General features: G+C 53.4%; 1 protein-coding gene across 4 annotated transcripts; it reads left to right on the plus strand.

Moving 5' to 3' along the window:
* The first annotated feature begins 6512 nt into the window (after nt 1–6512).
* RDH13 (retinol dehydrogenase 13) lies at nt 6513–14479 on the plus strand. 4 transcript variants are annotated; one of them, XM_081118083.1, is made up of 8 exons: nt 6560–6682; nt 6916–7041; nt 7690–7808; nt 8180–8335; nt 10356–10460; nt 11440–11652; nt 12724–12825; nt 13425–14479. In XM_081118083.1, exons 4-8 carry the CDS (start codon nt 8209–8211, stop codon nt 13631–13633), a joined length of 756 nt encoding a protein of 251 aa, XP_080974209.1. In that variant the 5' UTR covers nt 6560–6682; nt 6916–7041; nt 7690–7808; nt 8180–8208; the 3' UTR covers nt 13634–14479. The 4 variants fall into 4 exon arrangements, with proteins under 4 accessions (XP_080974207.1, XP_080974208.1, XP_080974209.1 ...); XM_081118081.1 differs by lacking the exon at nt 6916–7041 and having other exon boundaries at nt 6513–6682; XM_081118082.1 differs by lacking the exon at nt 6916–7041 and having other exon boundaries at nt 6534–6915.
* Nucleotides 14480–15330: the final 851 nt, after the last annotated feature.

Genomic DNA, 15330 nt, shown 5'->3' on the forward strand with positions numbered 1-15330 from the left:
CCCAGAGGAGGCCTTTATTCCAGCTTCGCTGTGGGGGTGTGTGGCAGTCAAGGAAGCCTTTCTTGCTGAAGTGATAACTGGACAGGGTTCTGAAGGATGAATAGGAGTTCGCCGGGGAAGATGTGGCAAGGACTGATATTCTTTTCTTGTTGTTAATTCTGACCAGAGGATATTTTTCCCATTGATTTTAGAAAGAGTGGAAGGGAGGAAGGAGAGAGGGAAGGAGAGAGAGAGAGAGAGAGAGAGAGAGAGAGAGAGAAACATTGATGTGAGAGACACACGTCAATTGATTGCCTCACATACACACCTGACAGGGGGCCTGGATGGAACCTGCAACCCAGGGATGTGCCCTTGACTGGGAGTCGAACCCGAGACCCTTCGGTGTTGGGCTGAAGATCTAGCCACTGAGCCACACCAGCCAGGGCCAGGAATGATATCCTAAGCATGGGGAGTGGCCCAGGGGAAGTCCCGAGGTCATGCAGCAGAAATTCCTAAGCACCTACTGTGTGCCCAGCACATTCTGCGCGCTGGCCAGAGGAAACCCCTGCCCATGAGTTAGTCATCCTAGTGGGTGTGGTGGGGAGTCGCAGGGTAAACAGGCGGGAGCACATACTCGAAGGAGACTTTCAGACTGTGGCGAGCGCTGGGGAGGAAGTGAAGGAAGGGGAAGAGCTGGCCGACCGAGGGACAGACGGCAGGTGCGGGCCCTGCAGGTGGGGTGCGCAGGCCCGGCCTCCGGGGAGGGGCCTGCCAGCTCTGACCTGAATTTGGAGAATGAGAGGGTTTCAGGCTGAGGGAATACCTTGGGGACGCCGGGCAGGAAAAATCCCTAGGAGGTGTGGCTGGCTGGAGGAGGCGAGACTGGAGACCCAGCCATGAGGATGGTCACCACGTGGGTGACGACATCGAGACTTGCAAATGAGACGGTGGCCAAATTCCAAGTCACATGGATTTGCCCGAAGCCTGAGTCTCAAGGAACTCCCAGGCTGGCTGGAGAGGCGACACAAACGTGGGCTGCTTTGTTTGTTTATTTTTTAAATATTTAAAAAATTGATTTTAGAGAGAGAGAAACACTGATTTGGTTGGTTCTTGTGTGTGCCCTAACCGGGAATTAAACCCCCAACCTTGGGGTATTGGGACAACACTCGAACCAGCCGAGCCACGCCGGCCAGGGCAAACGTGAGCGGGTGGCCCGGGCAGAGTGCAATCCCGGAGGAGCCCTCGCCAGGCCAGCGGGTCAGGAGCTTTTTCCTTGGAGGTCCTCTGGGGTCCGCCAGCTGTGGGAGGGGCGGGGAGGGGCTGAGGGCTGGCCGGCGGGAGGCGGAGGGTGGAGGAGGGAGGCTGGTGGCCCAACTGTTTGTTCTCTGGGAGGGATCGGAGGGGGGAAGGTCTCCAGAAGCTGCAGGTGCCTGGCTCCCAGGCTGGGGTGCTGGGCCTACGGGGCAGAGATGAAGAAAGAGCTCATTTTATTATCATTTCTTCCTTCCCCAAAGGAGCAGAAGTCCTGGAACCTGCTGGAAGGGCTGGTGGGAATGTGAGGTGGGAGAAGCACGGAGGGTGCTTAGATTAGGGCTCTCTCGCTCTCTTCCCTCTCTCTAAAAATCAACCAATCAGTCAGTCAATCAAAGAATACAAAGAATTCCCATATACTAAACCCAGATCCCCAGAAGGAGGGAGTGAACATAAACACTTTCGCTTTATCTTTCTCTCTCTCTGTCTCTCTCTCTCGCACACACCCCTTTTTTCTCAACTGTTTGTCATTGCAGACTAGATATCCCTTTACTATCCCTAAATACTTTATATATTTCCTAAAAACAGCAGATTTTGAGAGAGAGAAAGAGAGAGAAAGAGAGATAGAGAGAGAGGGAGGGAGGGAGGGAGGGAGGGAATTGGGCCCAGGAGCCCTCTGATGGGAAGGCAGAGGGCATTGTGGGAGAATCCTCTCAGCACCTGGGACAGCGCCCAGCATCTCTCAGGCCTTAACATCAACAACCGAGCACAGCGTAGCCTGCCCGGCCCGGGGAGAGTCTGAACACTGTGGGTGTCTGGGAACCAGGTGGGGGGTCCTCAGAGGAAGGAGTCAGCAAGCATTGCTCCCTCTGTAAAAACAGCAGCAGCCAGGGACCCCCCCGGGTGCTTGTTGCCTGTCGGTCAGCTTTCCAGAGTCGATGGCAGGAGCCAGGAAAGTACGGCCCTCCGCTTGCTTTTCCGAGTAAAGTTTTATCGGAACAGGGCCGTGAGCATTTGCGTATTGCCCGCGCTGCTTTCCTGCGACCTGGCCCTTTGCAGAAAACGTTAGCTGACCCCCCGTCCTAGAGCCTGACGATGTGAGGAGCAGAAAGGTTGAAAAGCCTCAGAGAGGGACGCTTTGTTCAAGGCCGAGGGCACCAGCATCGGAACCCAGCACCATGTTCTTTTTTTGTGGAGAGTGGAAGGGAGGGAGGAGGGGGAGGGAGAGGGACACACTCACACACACACACGCGGATCGCTTGCCTCCCACACGTGCCCTGATCAGGGCTGGACCGAACTGCGACCCCGGTAGGTGCCCTTGTCCGGAAAGGAACCCCGGCCCTTCGGTCCTCAGGCTGATGCTCTAACCGGCCAGGGCCCCATGTTCTTTATTTGAATTCTCTCCCCTTGTTTTTCACTGTGGTGAAATACTCATAACATAAATTTACGATTTTAATCATTTGAAAGTAGCAGCTCTGTGGCGTTAACTACACTCACGCTGGCGTGCCACCCTCGCCATCGTCCCCAGAGCTCTCCACCCTGTAAAGCGGAAACTCGGTCCCCATTAGACACTAACCCCCCCCTCTCCCCCCCCCCGCCATTCCCTTTCTGTCTCCATGGATTTGACTGGCCTAGACACCCCCTAGAAGTGGAATCGCACAGTATTTGTCTTTTGTGGCTGTCACATTTCACCTGGGGTAGTGTCTTCATGGTTCGTCCTTGCTGTGTCAGAATTCCCTCATTAAAAAAAATATCTTTATTGATCTCAGAGAGAGGAAGGGAGAGGGAGAGAGAGAGAGAAACATCAACGATGAGAGTCATTGATCGGCTGCCTCCTGCGCGCCCCCGACTGGGGATCGAGCCCGCAACCGGGAATCAACCTGACCGGGGATCAACCCCGACCTCCTGGATCCTAGGTCGACGCCCAACCGCTGAGCCCCGCCTGCCGGGCAGAATCCCCTCGTTTTTAGGGCTGAATAATGTTCCCTCGTCGTATGTAGCAGGCCTTGCTGACCCGTCCATCCTCGGACACTGGGCAGCTGCACCAGGCTCCTAACCACTGTCCTCCGCGGCGTCTCACGATGGTTTCACCTGCGCAAGGAAGGAACTTCTCCGAGGACAGAACACTGGGAAAGTGCGGACGAAAAACCCCAAAACAAAACAGAACAAAAAACCCGTCATCCCTCCTGGCAGAGACCCCACGCACAATCTGACAGTGCCTTTTTTTTTCTTTTTTCACTCTAAAAATATGCACGGTACTATATAAACTTAAAAAAGAGCCGCCCGCCTCCCCTCCCCACCTGTGTCGGCGCTTTCGGAAGGAGCCCGTGGTGTTTGTGAAGGCTTGAGCCTGATAAAGCTGTGGCCAGAGTCTGTCCAGAAACAGATCCGTGAGGCAGCGACCTTGCGTGTCCCGCAGCTGAACTTTCAGTGTCTAGTTCGACGCCGGGGACGCAGTAGATGCTCATTAAGTAATTGTTGCAGAAGGGGTGCAAAGGTAGAAATCGGGGAGTGTGGGCCACTTTCCCGCTGACACACTTTGAGGTCGGTTTTATTTGTTTCCATGTGTTGCTATGACAGAGAGACGGAGCTGTGAGCAACGCTTTCCTGTGCATGTTTCTTTCTCGGTGACCGATTAGGTGCATAAATCGCAGGGGGCGGCGGGGTGGAGGATGCACGCAGGCGGTTTTGCCCTGTACTGGAACGGCCTTCTAGGAGGGCCGCGCTGACACTCCCGCCAGCAGGTCTGAGTACCTGTTTGACCACATCCTTGCCGGCGCTCGGTATCATCTTTGTTTTGATCCTGCCCATCTGATAGGTGGGAAATATGTTGTTATTATCTTAACGAGCATTTCTTTGATTCCCAGTAAGGCTGAGTAGTTTCATGACATTTGTTAACTTTCTTTGCACATCCCCCATCATGCCCTTTGCCAGTGCTCCTGTCTCCCTGTTGGGAGTGAGCCTTTTTTTCTTCTTCTTATTGATTCGTAAGAGTTCTTTACATATTAAGGGTACCAACTCTTTGTCATTTTGGTGGGTAAGAGGAGCCAGAGGTTGAGAGAGGGGAAGTCACTGCTCAAGGTGCACATCTAAGAAGAGGTGGGTCAGGACCAAGATCTGTTTAGATCCATGTCTGGGGATCTTCACCACCGTCTCTCCATGACACCTTCTCCTTTCCCTGGCTTTGCCCCTCCATGGCCCAGGAGCCCTGACTTTCCACAATCTCAGAAAGGGGAGAGGCCTCTCACCAGACCCAGCCACCCTTACTACGTCCCCAACAGCAAGCCTATTCTTCAGTTTGCTGTGTAGATTCAATACTTGGCATGTACTAGGTACTCAATAAATAGTGTCTAGTATTATTTAAATTAATATTTATTTAAATCCTCACCAGAGGATATATTTTTATTGATTTTTAGAGAGAGAGAGGAATGGAGAGAGAGAGATAAACATAGATCGGTGGCCTCCCATACGTGCCCTGACTGGGGATTTAACCCGCAACCTAGGTATGTGCCCTGACCAGGAATTGAACCTGCAACCTTTTCATGTACAGGATAATGCTCCAACCAACTGAGCCACCCGGCCAGGGAAGTATTTGGTATTATTGCCTTTTTTTTTTTTAAGTTTCTCTTCAGCTACATGTCTTGCCAGCTGCCTCCTCTTCCAGCCAAGCTCCTATCATTTGAAACAGCTGTCACTTCCCACGCAAGTGCCTCGTGACTCCTAGCTTTGCATATGCTATTCCACCTCTCTACTAGGTCCACTTGAAGAGCTCCTACTCCTACTTCAAAACTCTATTTAGGTTTCCCTTCCTCTGGGAAGTCTTCCCTCACTCCTAGGCTGAGTTTCCAATTACAGACCTTGGACCGAGGCCTGTTGTGTTCCCTTTGGGCTTTCCAGGGCACTACAGAAATAAGACACTCTGCTCCAAGAAAAAAATCATTCGCTGCCAACTATAAGAGCTGGAGAACCAAAGTGAACACATTTCATTCCTTGTCCAGAAAACAAAACATTACATCCACTTTGTTGTCCAGCCAATATTCAAAAACCTCTTGGGACAGTTGGAAACAATTGACCAGTCAGATACTTTTCACTTCAAACAGTTCTCAAGTCTGCCTGTTGACTGTGGGCAAACCCGATCCTATCATAAATTAAACCGAGTACTTGTTGCCAAATAATTTCCAAAACAAAATTATAAAAATCTCCAGAGTGTTGTTCTTCTTTTTAGTCAGCTTTATCACAGTATCACTTACACGCAATAAAACTCACTATTTTGAAGTGAATGCTCTGAGATGGACAAATGTACGTAGTCAGGTATAAAACCACCAGCAGGATGAGACAGAGACTATCTCACCCCCCCCAGGTTCCCTTTCCAGTACCCGCTTCCCCCACGCCCTCTGCCCCCACCGCTGATCTTCATTCTTTCCCTTCAGTTTTGTCTTCCCTGGAGTGTCATATAACCGCAGTCATACAGCACCAGTTGTTGGTTCTGGGTACATGGTCGCTCAGATTCTTGAGTCAAAGCACCCAGCCCCTCCTCCCTCGGACCCAGGACTCCAGGCCCCCAGCCCCTCCTCCCTCGGACCCAGGACTCCAGGCCCCCAGCCCCTCCTCCCTCGGACCCAGGACTCCAGGCCCCCAGCCCCTCCTCCCTCGGACCCAGGACTCCAGGCCCCCAGCCCCTCCTCCCTCGGACCCAGGAGTTCGGGAACCGGAGACTAGTAGGTCCTGGTTTCTGAGCACAGGAATTCTAAAATTCAGCCATAGCCCCGCGGGGCGTGGCTCAGCGCTTGAGCATCGACCTGGGATCCAGGAGATCGGGGTTCGATTCCCGGCCCGGCACAGGCCCGGGTTGCGGGCTGCAGCCGATCAATGATCCTTCATCATTGATGTTTCTACCTCTGTCTCTTCCTCTCCCGTCCTCTCTCTGAAATCAATAAAGACATATTAAAAAAATAAATAAATAAAATTCAGCCATAGAGCCCACGAGGAAGGTATTATTGGGGGACACATTTTTAGACGCGGGAACAGCTGATCTATTTGAAGGACACCCGGAGGAACAGCCCTGAATGGCAGCTGCAGGACGGAAACACCGGCTTCACCCGGGAGCTGAGCGGCTCTTGCAGCAGAACGCGTGTGACGTCATTCCAACAGCGCGTAGGCCCCGCCCCACACCAACGCCCCGCCCATGGCCACGCCCCAGCCCCGTAAACTACGATTCCCAGCAGCCGCCGCGCTCCCGGCCCATCCCCATAGGCCCCGCGCTGGAAGCCCCGCCCCTCCCGGCCCCGCCCCTTCCGGAAGTCGCCCGCTCCCGCCCGGCCTGCCCTTCCCCACGCGGATCCCAGGTCGCCGGCTCCTTGCAGCCGAGTCGCGGGCTCCCGCCCGGCATGAACCGCTACCTGGTGCCCGCGTCCCTGCTGGGCACGGCGGTGGGCGGCGCGGTGCTGCTCAGGTGAGTGGGCGCGGCCCCGGCGGCCGCGGGAGGGAAGTCGGGGGAGAGCGCGAACTCCTCGCCCGCCAGCCGCCCCACCCGCGGCGCCCCTGGAGGACCTGGGACGGACCTCAGCCCCGAGGCGGCAGGTCGCCGCCAAGGTCACCCGGAGGAAGAGCCGGTTCCAGGCCCTTGTGAACATTTTGGTCTGGTTGCTTCCAGGCTTCTCACCGATGGGTTAATTCATTCAGCAGGTGTGTGCTGAGCGGGTCCCATACGTCACCGGCCGGCCCCGGGGCGCGGAACGTGTGTGCCGCCTGAGCTCCCTTATCCGAATTAGAGAAACAAATAAATTGTGCAACTCGGGAGACGAAAAGCTGGTATTACATGGGACGTATATATACATGGTTCTTGTCTTTCCTAGGCTAGTTAACTTAAAAAACAAAACAACCTAGCCCTGGCTGGTGTGGCTCACTTGGTCGAGCGTAGTCTCATGCACCCAGAGGTCCCCAGTTCAATTCCTGGTCAGGGCACATGCCTGGGTTTCAGGCTCCATCCCCAGTAGGGGGTTTGTGGGAGGCAGCCCATCCATGTTTCTCTCTCTTCCTCTCCCTTCCTTTCTCTCTAAAAAATAAAAATAAAAAAACAATAAAAACATTTAAAAAATCAATAAAAATCAATAAAAAATCTTAAAAAAAGAATCAACCAATGAATGCATAAATAACTGGAACAACAAATGGATGTTTCTCTCTCTCCCTTCCTCTCTCTAAAATCAATAATTAAAATAAAAAACAAAACAAAACAAAACATAATGATTGTCATGGCCTGGAGCCTTCCTCACACAGCGCTGTGCTCCGCCCTTTACCGGTAATGTGACCACGGCTTCATGGTGCTCTGCAACATCGCTTCCATCTTTCCATTGGGGAAACAAGCTCAGAGGGGTCATTTGCCGGAGGTGAAAGCAGTTGGGGTCACCTGTGGTGAGGGGACAGACAGATGGAACTGAGCGTGCTGTTTCTTGCCTTCAGGGATTACGTCGCTGGTGGGGCCTGTCCCAGCAAGGCCACCATTCAGGGGAAGACTGTCATTGTGACGGGAGCCAACACTGGCATTGGGAAGCAGACGGCCTTGGAGCTGGCCAGGAGAGGTGATATCCTAGGTGGCAGGGGGTTGGGTGAAAAAGGGAAGGGACTAAGAAACGCAGATTGGGAGTTAGGATAGTCAGGGATGTGAAGTACAGCACAGAGAACACAGTCAATAATAGTCTAATAACTAGGGATGGTGCCAGGTGGGCACTAGACTTATCAGGGAGATCACTTTGTAAGTTATATAAATATCTAACCACTAGGCTACACACCTGAAACTATTATAATATTGAATGTCAACTGTAATTGGAAAAAAACAAAGGGGCGAGGTCCTGCTTTCTCTGCTGGAGGCTGATGGTGAAGGGTATATGCATACCTAGGGGTGGATATTTTTATTTAAAAAAAAAATTTTTTTTCTATCCTGGGCTTCCAGGAGGTAACATCATCCTGGCCTGTCGAGACATGGAGAAGTGTGAGGCGGCGGCAAAGGACATTCGAGGGGAGACCCTGAATCACCGCGTCAACGCACGGCACCTGGACTTGGCCTCGCTGAAGTCCATCCGAGAGTTTGCAGCGAAGGTCATTGAAGGTAGGAGGGGGACACTGGCTGTGTGGGGTGAGATCTCGGGCAGCCAGGCTCTGAGGCCTCTGGTATTAAACCAGGCCTGGACCTTAAGGCCCACAAAGCCAGTAATCTTTACTGTATGGTCCTTTTTAAAAAATACTTTTATTGCTTTTTAGAGAGAAAGGAAGGGAGAGGGAGAGAGAGAGAAATGTTGATGGGAGAGCAAAGCATCAGTTGGCTGCCTCCCCTACTAGGGATGGAGCCTGCAACCTGGGCATGTGCCCTGACTGGGAATCGAATGGGCAACCCCCAGGCGCACAGCCAACTGAGCCACACTGGCCAGGGCTGCCTGGTCCTTTACAGAGACTGTTTGCTGACTCCTGTTCGGTAGGAAAACAAACTCCTGCATTAGCTTGCATCCTACAAGAAGCTGAGGCCATGATGGGCCGTGGAGGAGTAGTCAGCCAGGGAAGAGAAATAGTGATTCATCCATTGTTTCCTGAGGCTTTCTGTCTCCGGTGACTCGAGGACACTCAGATGAGTCAGAATCAGGTTGTGTCTCCCCAGGAGCAATGGGTCATGTGGGGACATGACCGTGACAGTTCGTCTGCCACTAGAGGACCCACAGGCACAGCACAGAGTCCCCGCACCTCCCATCTCCCCCTCCCCACCTCTTTGCTGGACTTTCTTTTCACAAATTCAAGGATCAGGCTGGAGTTTTTCTGCACTTGTCACATTGATTGCTGACTCACTCATTTTGCTTCCCACCTGGTGTTCTCTGAACTGTTCACGTATTAAATTTTTTGAATAGGAATAACATCAGCAGTATTTAATGATCAGAAAATACAAAAGGGGAGAGACAGCCTACTGTCTCCCTGCCATGCCTGAGGAAGCTCCCAGCCGCGTTCCTCGTGTGTTCAGTGCTCGTGTGTCCATCTGGAGACAGTCCCTGCATTTATTAAGCAGGCAGATGTATCGCTGTCCCTCGGTCTTTTTGTACAAATTGGAGCCTGTTGTACGCCCAGTGCTACCCTGGCTTTTTCTCCTAGATTCTCTCTTACAGATGGATGCAGGCAGAGCTACCTTTTTCTTGTGGCTACATTGTATTTCTTGATTCTTTTCTTGTGGTTACATTGTATCTCTTTATTCTTTTCTTGTGGCTACATTGTATTTCTTGGTTCTTTTCTTGTGGCTACACTGTATTTCTTGGTTCTTTTCTTGTGGCTACATTGTATTCCATCATGTGGCTCTGACAGGTTGGCCGTTTGGTCTCCAGCCTCTCTGGGGCTGCTGTGAATGCCTGTCTTCGTGTACGTGTTATCTGTCACAGCCGTGATGGTGTCTGCAGATCTTGGAGACAGCCTCTTCCTCTGCACCTGGCTACATGTTAAATAAAAGCAGGAAAGCTAGCTGGGAGACAGAGGAGCTGGTGCTCAGAAGAGGTGAACAAATAAACATTTATGGATTATTCTTTTAAAACCCCTGATGCAAAGAAATACATGTTCCTTATGGAAAAGTCTTTAAAATCCTGAATAGTAAAGAAGAACTGAACACCATTGATTCCACACTAGCCCCAAGGGACTCACTGTTAACCTTTCCCCCTTACATTGTGAAGTTTTCATGGTGAAAACATAGCTACTGTTCTTTCATTTTTTCTTTTAACTATTTTTAGTGATTTCTAGAGAGAGAGGAAGGGAGAGGGAGAGGGAGAGAGAAAGGGTAACAGATTGGCTGCCTCCTGCACGCCACCTACTGGCCCCAAACCTGGGCACGTGACCTGACCCGTGATTGAACCGGGATCCTTTTGGTGCATGGGACAATGGAACGATGCCCAACCAGACTTCCCTTTCTTATGAGGACACCAGTCATGTTGGATGCGGGCCTGCCCTGTGACCTCATCTTGACTTGATTACTTCCTCAAAGACTTCGTTTCCAAAAAAATGTTCCCATGCGCAGATTTCAGGTGGATGCGAATGTTCAGGGGACATGGCTGAGCCCAGCACATCACGGAGCTGATGCCTTTGCCCGGACCCCTGTCTTCCAGAGGAGGAGAATGTGCACATCCTGGTCAACAACGCGGCCGTGATGCGGTGCCCGCACTGGACCACGGAGGATGGCTTCGAGATGCAGCTGGGCGTGAACCACCTGGGTGAGGCCTGGGCTGCGTGCTGTTGGCGTCCACTTGGGACATGAGCGGGGTCCCTAATGGGTCAGACGCGGGCTCTGGGAGGGGGTGTCCTCCCCCATTCTCCGAGTTGGCTGGTGGCCACTCGCGGGGTCACCCAGCAGCCCAGGGAGTTGCCCGTTCTTCGCTGGATGCTTGTAAAGTCTTTGGGATCCTCCATCAGTCTCTTGACCTTTTATCCCTTTGTCTGGCCTTCAGTCCCAGTCTATTCTTCAGCCACTCTGTCAGTCTGTCTGTTGTCACTCTGCATGTACCTGGGGTTATGCTAGTAAGGGCCGGGGGCAATGTGACATATTGGGTGAGGGCCCACTCTAATGACTTAATTATCTCTGTAAAGACCCTGTCTCCAAATAAGGTCATATTCTAAGGTTCTGGACCATAGGACTTCAATGTATTTTTTTGCGGGGGGGGGGGAGTGGGGAGACACCACTCAACCCTAACACACACACACACACACACACGCACGCAGTTAGTATGATTCATGCCCTGTTGGCTGGGAGTCTCACATGACCGATCTAGTTGCAAAGGAATCTGGGAAACAGTCTTTCACTGGGCTGTCTTGGGCACAGCCAAAAATTCTATTGCTGAAGAAGTGGAGAAAAGATTTTGGGAGGCAGAAGGCAGTCTCCTTCCCCGCTGACCTCTAGGGCTTGACATTTGGGGCTGGATAATTCCTTGTTGCAGGGGCTGCCCTGTGCTTTGTAGGATGCTGAGCAGCATCCCTGGCCTCCATCCACTAGATGGTAGTAATGGTCCTACTCTCCACAGTTGTGACCACCAAAATTGTCTCCATATGTTGCCAAATGTCCCCTGGGGCTCCATGTTGCTTACGGTTGAGAACCATGAGTTATTGGGAGGGTGAGATAAAGTAATGTTCTCAGCATGCTCCTAGGCACGTGGTATGAGTTTAAGGACAGTTATCTTTTTGTCATCTTTCGTCCAGGTCACTTTCTTCTGACAAACTTACTGCTGGACAAGCTGAAGGCCTCGGCCCCTTCTCGGATCATCAACCTCTCGTCCTTGGCCCACGTTGCTGGGCACATCGACTTTGATGACCTGAACTGGGAGAAGAGGAAGTATAACACTAAAGAGGCCTACTGCCAGAGTAAGCTGGCCGTGGTCCTCTTCACCAAGGAGTTGAGCCGGAGGCTGCAAGGTGTGTGTGTGATGTCCCCCTTCCTTTAGCTCTGGGCCTGGAATAATCCTGCTGTGACCCTGGGCCCACGGGAGGTCAAGCATGGGCTCTAGGACAGAGGAGGCACACATGTCACCACGCTCCCTGCCAGTGTCTGAAGCAGACATCACTAATCAAGCACACACCACCAGACTCCTAGCCTGTGCCTGGAGCAGGCATCACTAATCAATCACACACCACCAGGCTCCTAGCCTGTGCCTGGAGCAGACATGACTAATCAATCACAAACCACCAGGCTCCCCATCAGTGCCTGGAGCAGACATCACTAATCAATCACACACCACCAGGCTCCTAGCCTGTGCCTGGAGCAGACATCACTAATCAATCACACACCACCAGGCTCCTAGCCTGTGCCTGGAGCAGACATCACTAATCAATCACACACCATCAGGCTCCTAGCCTATGCCTGGAGCAGACATCACTAATCAACACACACCACCAGGCAAATATCACTAATCAATCATGCCTTCTTTGGTATCTGAGCTTTGGTTCTCCAGGCCAGTGGATATTTGGCAATATCTGGACATACTTTGGCTATCACTTGGGGGGTGGGTGTTGCTACTGGCATCTAGTGGACCGAAGCTGGAGACACTGCTCCATACCTTCAGTGCACGGGTTAAAGAATGATCAGACCCCATGGTCCATAGAGCTGACCCTGAAAAGTCTGTTCTTTGCCCTTGTTTCTCATAGAGGGGGTGTGAGCCAGCAGGGTTAGCTCACCTGGGAGCTTATCAGACCACATCCTGACCCACTGCTTCAGACCTCTGGGGGTGGATGGGTTTCTCAGGTCCTCTGTGTGATTTTGACATACACTCAGGTTGAGAGGCTGTGCTCTGGACAGCCATGTGACAGAGCTGCCTTGCGAGATCCAGCCACCTGGCATGGAGGTTTCTGAGTAAGAAGGAGATGTTGGTTCAGGGCAGGAAATGGGGGAGCCCCAGAGCTCAGGGTGGACAGCATCAGGCTTCCTGCTAAGGAGTGAATCTGATGTCTGTCTCCCCCCCCTCCCCCATCCTTTCCTTCTCTCCCCAGGCACAGGTGTAACCGTGAACGCTCTGCACCCTGGTGTGGCCAGGACAGAGCTGGGCAGACACACGGGCATGCATAGCTCTGCCTTCTCTAGCTTCACTCTCGGTAAGTCCCCTCCTGGTCTGGGATCCCCTTGCTGAACCCCTGCCCTCTCTGCTTGGGGCCCAGGAACCTCCTTCAGGGTTTTAGGAGCAATGAGGTATATATAAGGTATTTAGAAAGATTTTTTAGGAGTGATTGACTCATGGTTTATGGAAGCTGAGGTCTCACAATCTGCCCTCAGCACACTGGAGGCCTGGGAAAGCGACTACACCTGAAAAACATATAATCCTGAAAAACACTTAGTGAGTGGGTGCCTGGTGGCAAGGATCTTAGGTTGAAGTTGGCACTGGAGACATTTAATAAATAAAAGTTATTTTAAATCAAGATGGGGTACGGTGGGGACTTGGGGCTGATGGAAAGGAGGGAGAGCTTCTATTTGTCTGGGGAAAGCCAGGGAGGCTTCCTGGGGGAAGTGGCTTTTTGGCTGGTCTCTGCTTTTGGAGGAAAGGGAGCTCTAAGTTGAGAGAACCACAGGAGCAGAGTCCTGGAGGTAGGCTCTGTGGGACTCCAGGCCACCTTCCGGCCTCAGTGGGCCCTGTGTCCTGCCTGGGGTGGAGTAGGGCTTTGTGTATCTTCCTGAATGCTCTGTGGGCTGATTGCAGGGCCCATCTTCTGGCTGCTGGTCAAGAGCCCCCAGCTGGCGGCCCAGCCCAGCACCTACCTGGCTGTGGCAGAGGAGCTGGAGGGCGTTTCTGGGAAGTACTTCGATGGACTCAAAGAGAAGGCCCCGGCCCCCGAGGCCGAGGATGAGGAGGTAGCCCGGAGGCTTTGGGCTGAAAGTGCTCGCCTGGTGGGCTTGAAGATGGCCTAGGGGTGCGCTGTGTGGGGACAGCCCCACCCCGAATCCCCTGGGAGCCTGCGTGAAAACCGTCAGGATGGGGCTGCAGGACCGAGGCTAGACGCCATGTCCACACCACCCACTAGGTGGCGGTATTGACACTATGAGCTTCAAGAGTAAGAAGCCTGCCTGCCATGCCGGAAGCAGCCACTAGATGGCAGCATCGGCCAAACCGTAAAATTAAGGCGCCTGCCTGCCATGCCTGCAGGAGCCGCCAGGTGGCAGCATTGACCAAGGAATGCTGGCTGCCATGCTCACATCGCCCTCCAGGTGGCAGCATTGGCCTTTTCTCCCCCCCTCTCTTTTCTGGCCACAGTGGCTTAGACTGCAAGTGGGCACCTGACCCGGGGGCTGCCACAGGTGAGCTGGGCCATCAGGTCCCTTAGGAATCTAAACTGGGAAATGCTGGGGGAGGAGCCGGCTCCCTCTGATGTGGGCCACAGTGAGGGATCGAGTTCAGGGTCCCCTGTGGGACTTTACATCCCTGGGGCTCCTCCCTGAGCCTGTTTCCCCAACTATAAGTTGTGCAGAATCTCGTGACTACCTCACAGGATGGCCTGCTGAGCATTAACAGGGAAAGTTTACTGAGGGTCTTAGTGTGCTAGGCCCTGGCCAGGTGCAGGGCGGGGGTGGGTGTACCCCGAGAACAGGTCCCCCCACACCTGGCCCATAATCCCTGAGTCACGGCCCAGGCAGGTGAACAACGCACCAGCTGCTGCTGCCGAGGGCCCAGGACGCCTGGGGTCACGACCTTCCCTTGCCCCTGCCCCGTGGGCTCTCAGGCTTCCTCTTTAATCATAATTAAAGGTCTCGCTGAGTCATCGGTTTCGCTTTCTCCCTCCGGGCTCGAGGGGAAGCGCCAGCGAGCTCCTGTGTGTGTTCCTTTGGGAAGCAGAGCTGGTGGCTTAACCCAGGCCGGGAAGCCACTCAGACATCCAGAGGGTTAGAGATGGAAGGGTCCCCTCACGCCTCTCGATTGGCGACAGTCATTGGAGTCTGGGTTATCCTGTGTGTGAGAAATGGGGCTGGCTCTGAGCTCAGGCACAGAATGGAGGGTGGGGAGCACCCAGCGCTCAGTAATCAGGGTAAACGCGGCTCAGCTGGGCGTCAGCGGGTGCACCTGAGAGACCGGCCGTCCAACTCCCAGGCAGGGCACAGGCCTGGGGCCCCGTAGGGGGCAGCAGGAGGCAGCCGGTGGATGTTCCTCTCTCCCTCTCCCTCTCTCAAAAATCCAATAAACTATTAAAACAAAACAAAAACTTAAGGTGTGAGGCCAAGTGGCTGCTTCCCGTCTTGAGATGCACAGCAGAGCACAGAAGGACCGCAGTGCGGGGAGGGGCGTGGTGGAGGCGGAACCGGAGACGGGCCAACGCTTTATCAACATTTTCCTACTTTTACCACATCAGACCGGCGTAGCCCAGGGATGTGCTTGGGGCGACCTGAGTCGGGTAGGCAGCTTCCCCCAGGGACCCAGGGTCCCCTCCCTCCTCCAGAGTAATCAGCTGATCGGCAGCTTTCATTCCCCTCCTTCCAGGCGGCCCCTTCGCCCTCCCTGCCTGGGAAGGGACGGTGTCCGGGGAGCAGGAGGGGGACACCGTCGGGGGACTGTCCTGTGGGCCGCAGTCCCTTTCAGACCCCTGCTTTCTTAGCTTTTCTCGAGCTTCCCTTCC

This window comes from Miniopterus schreibersii, assembly GCF_964146895.1.
Source record: "Miniopterus schreibersii genome assembly, chromosome: 18".
NCBI lineage: Eukaryota > Metazoa > Chordata > Mammalia > Chiroptera > Miniopteridae > Miniopterus > Miniopterus schreibersii.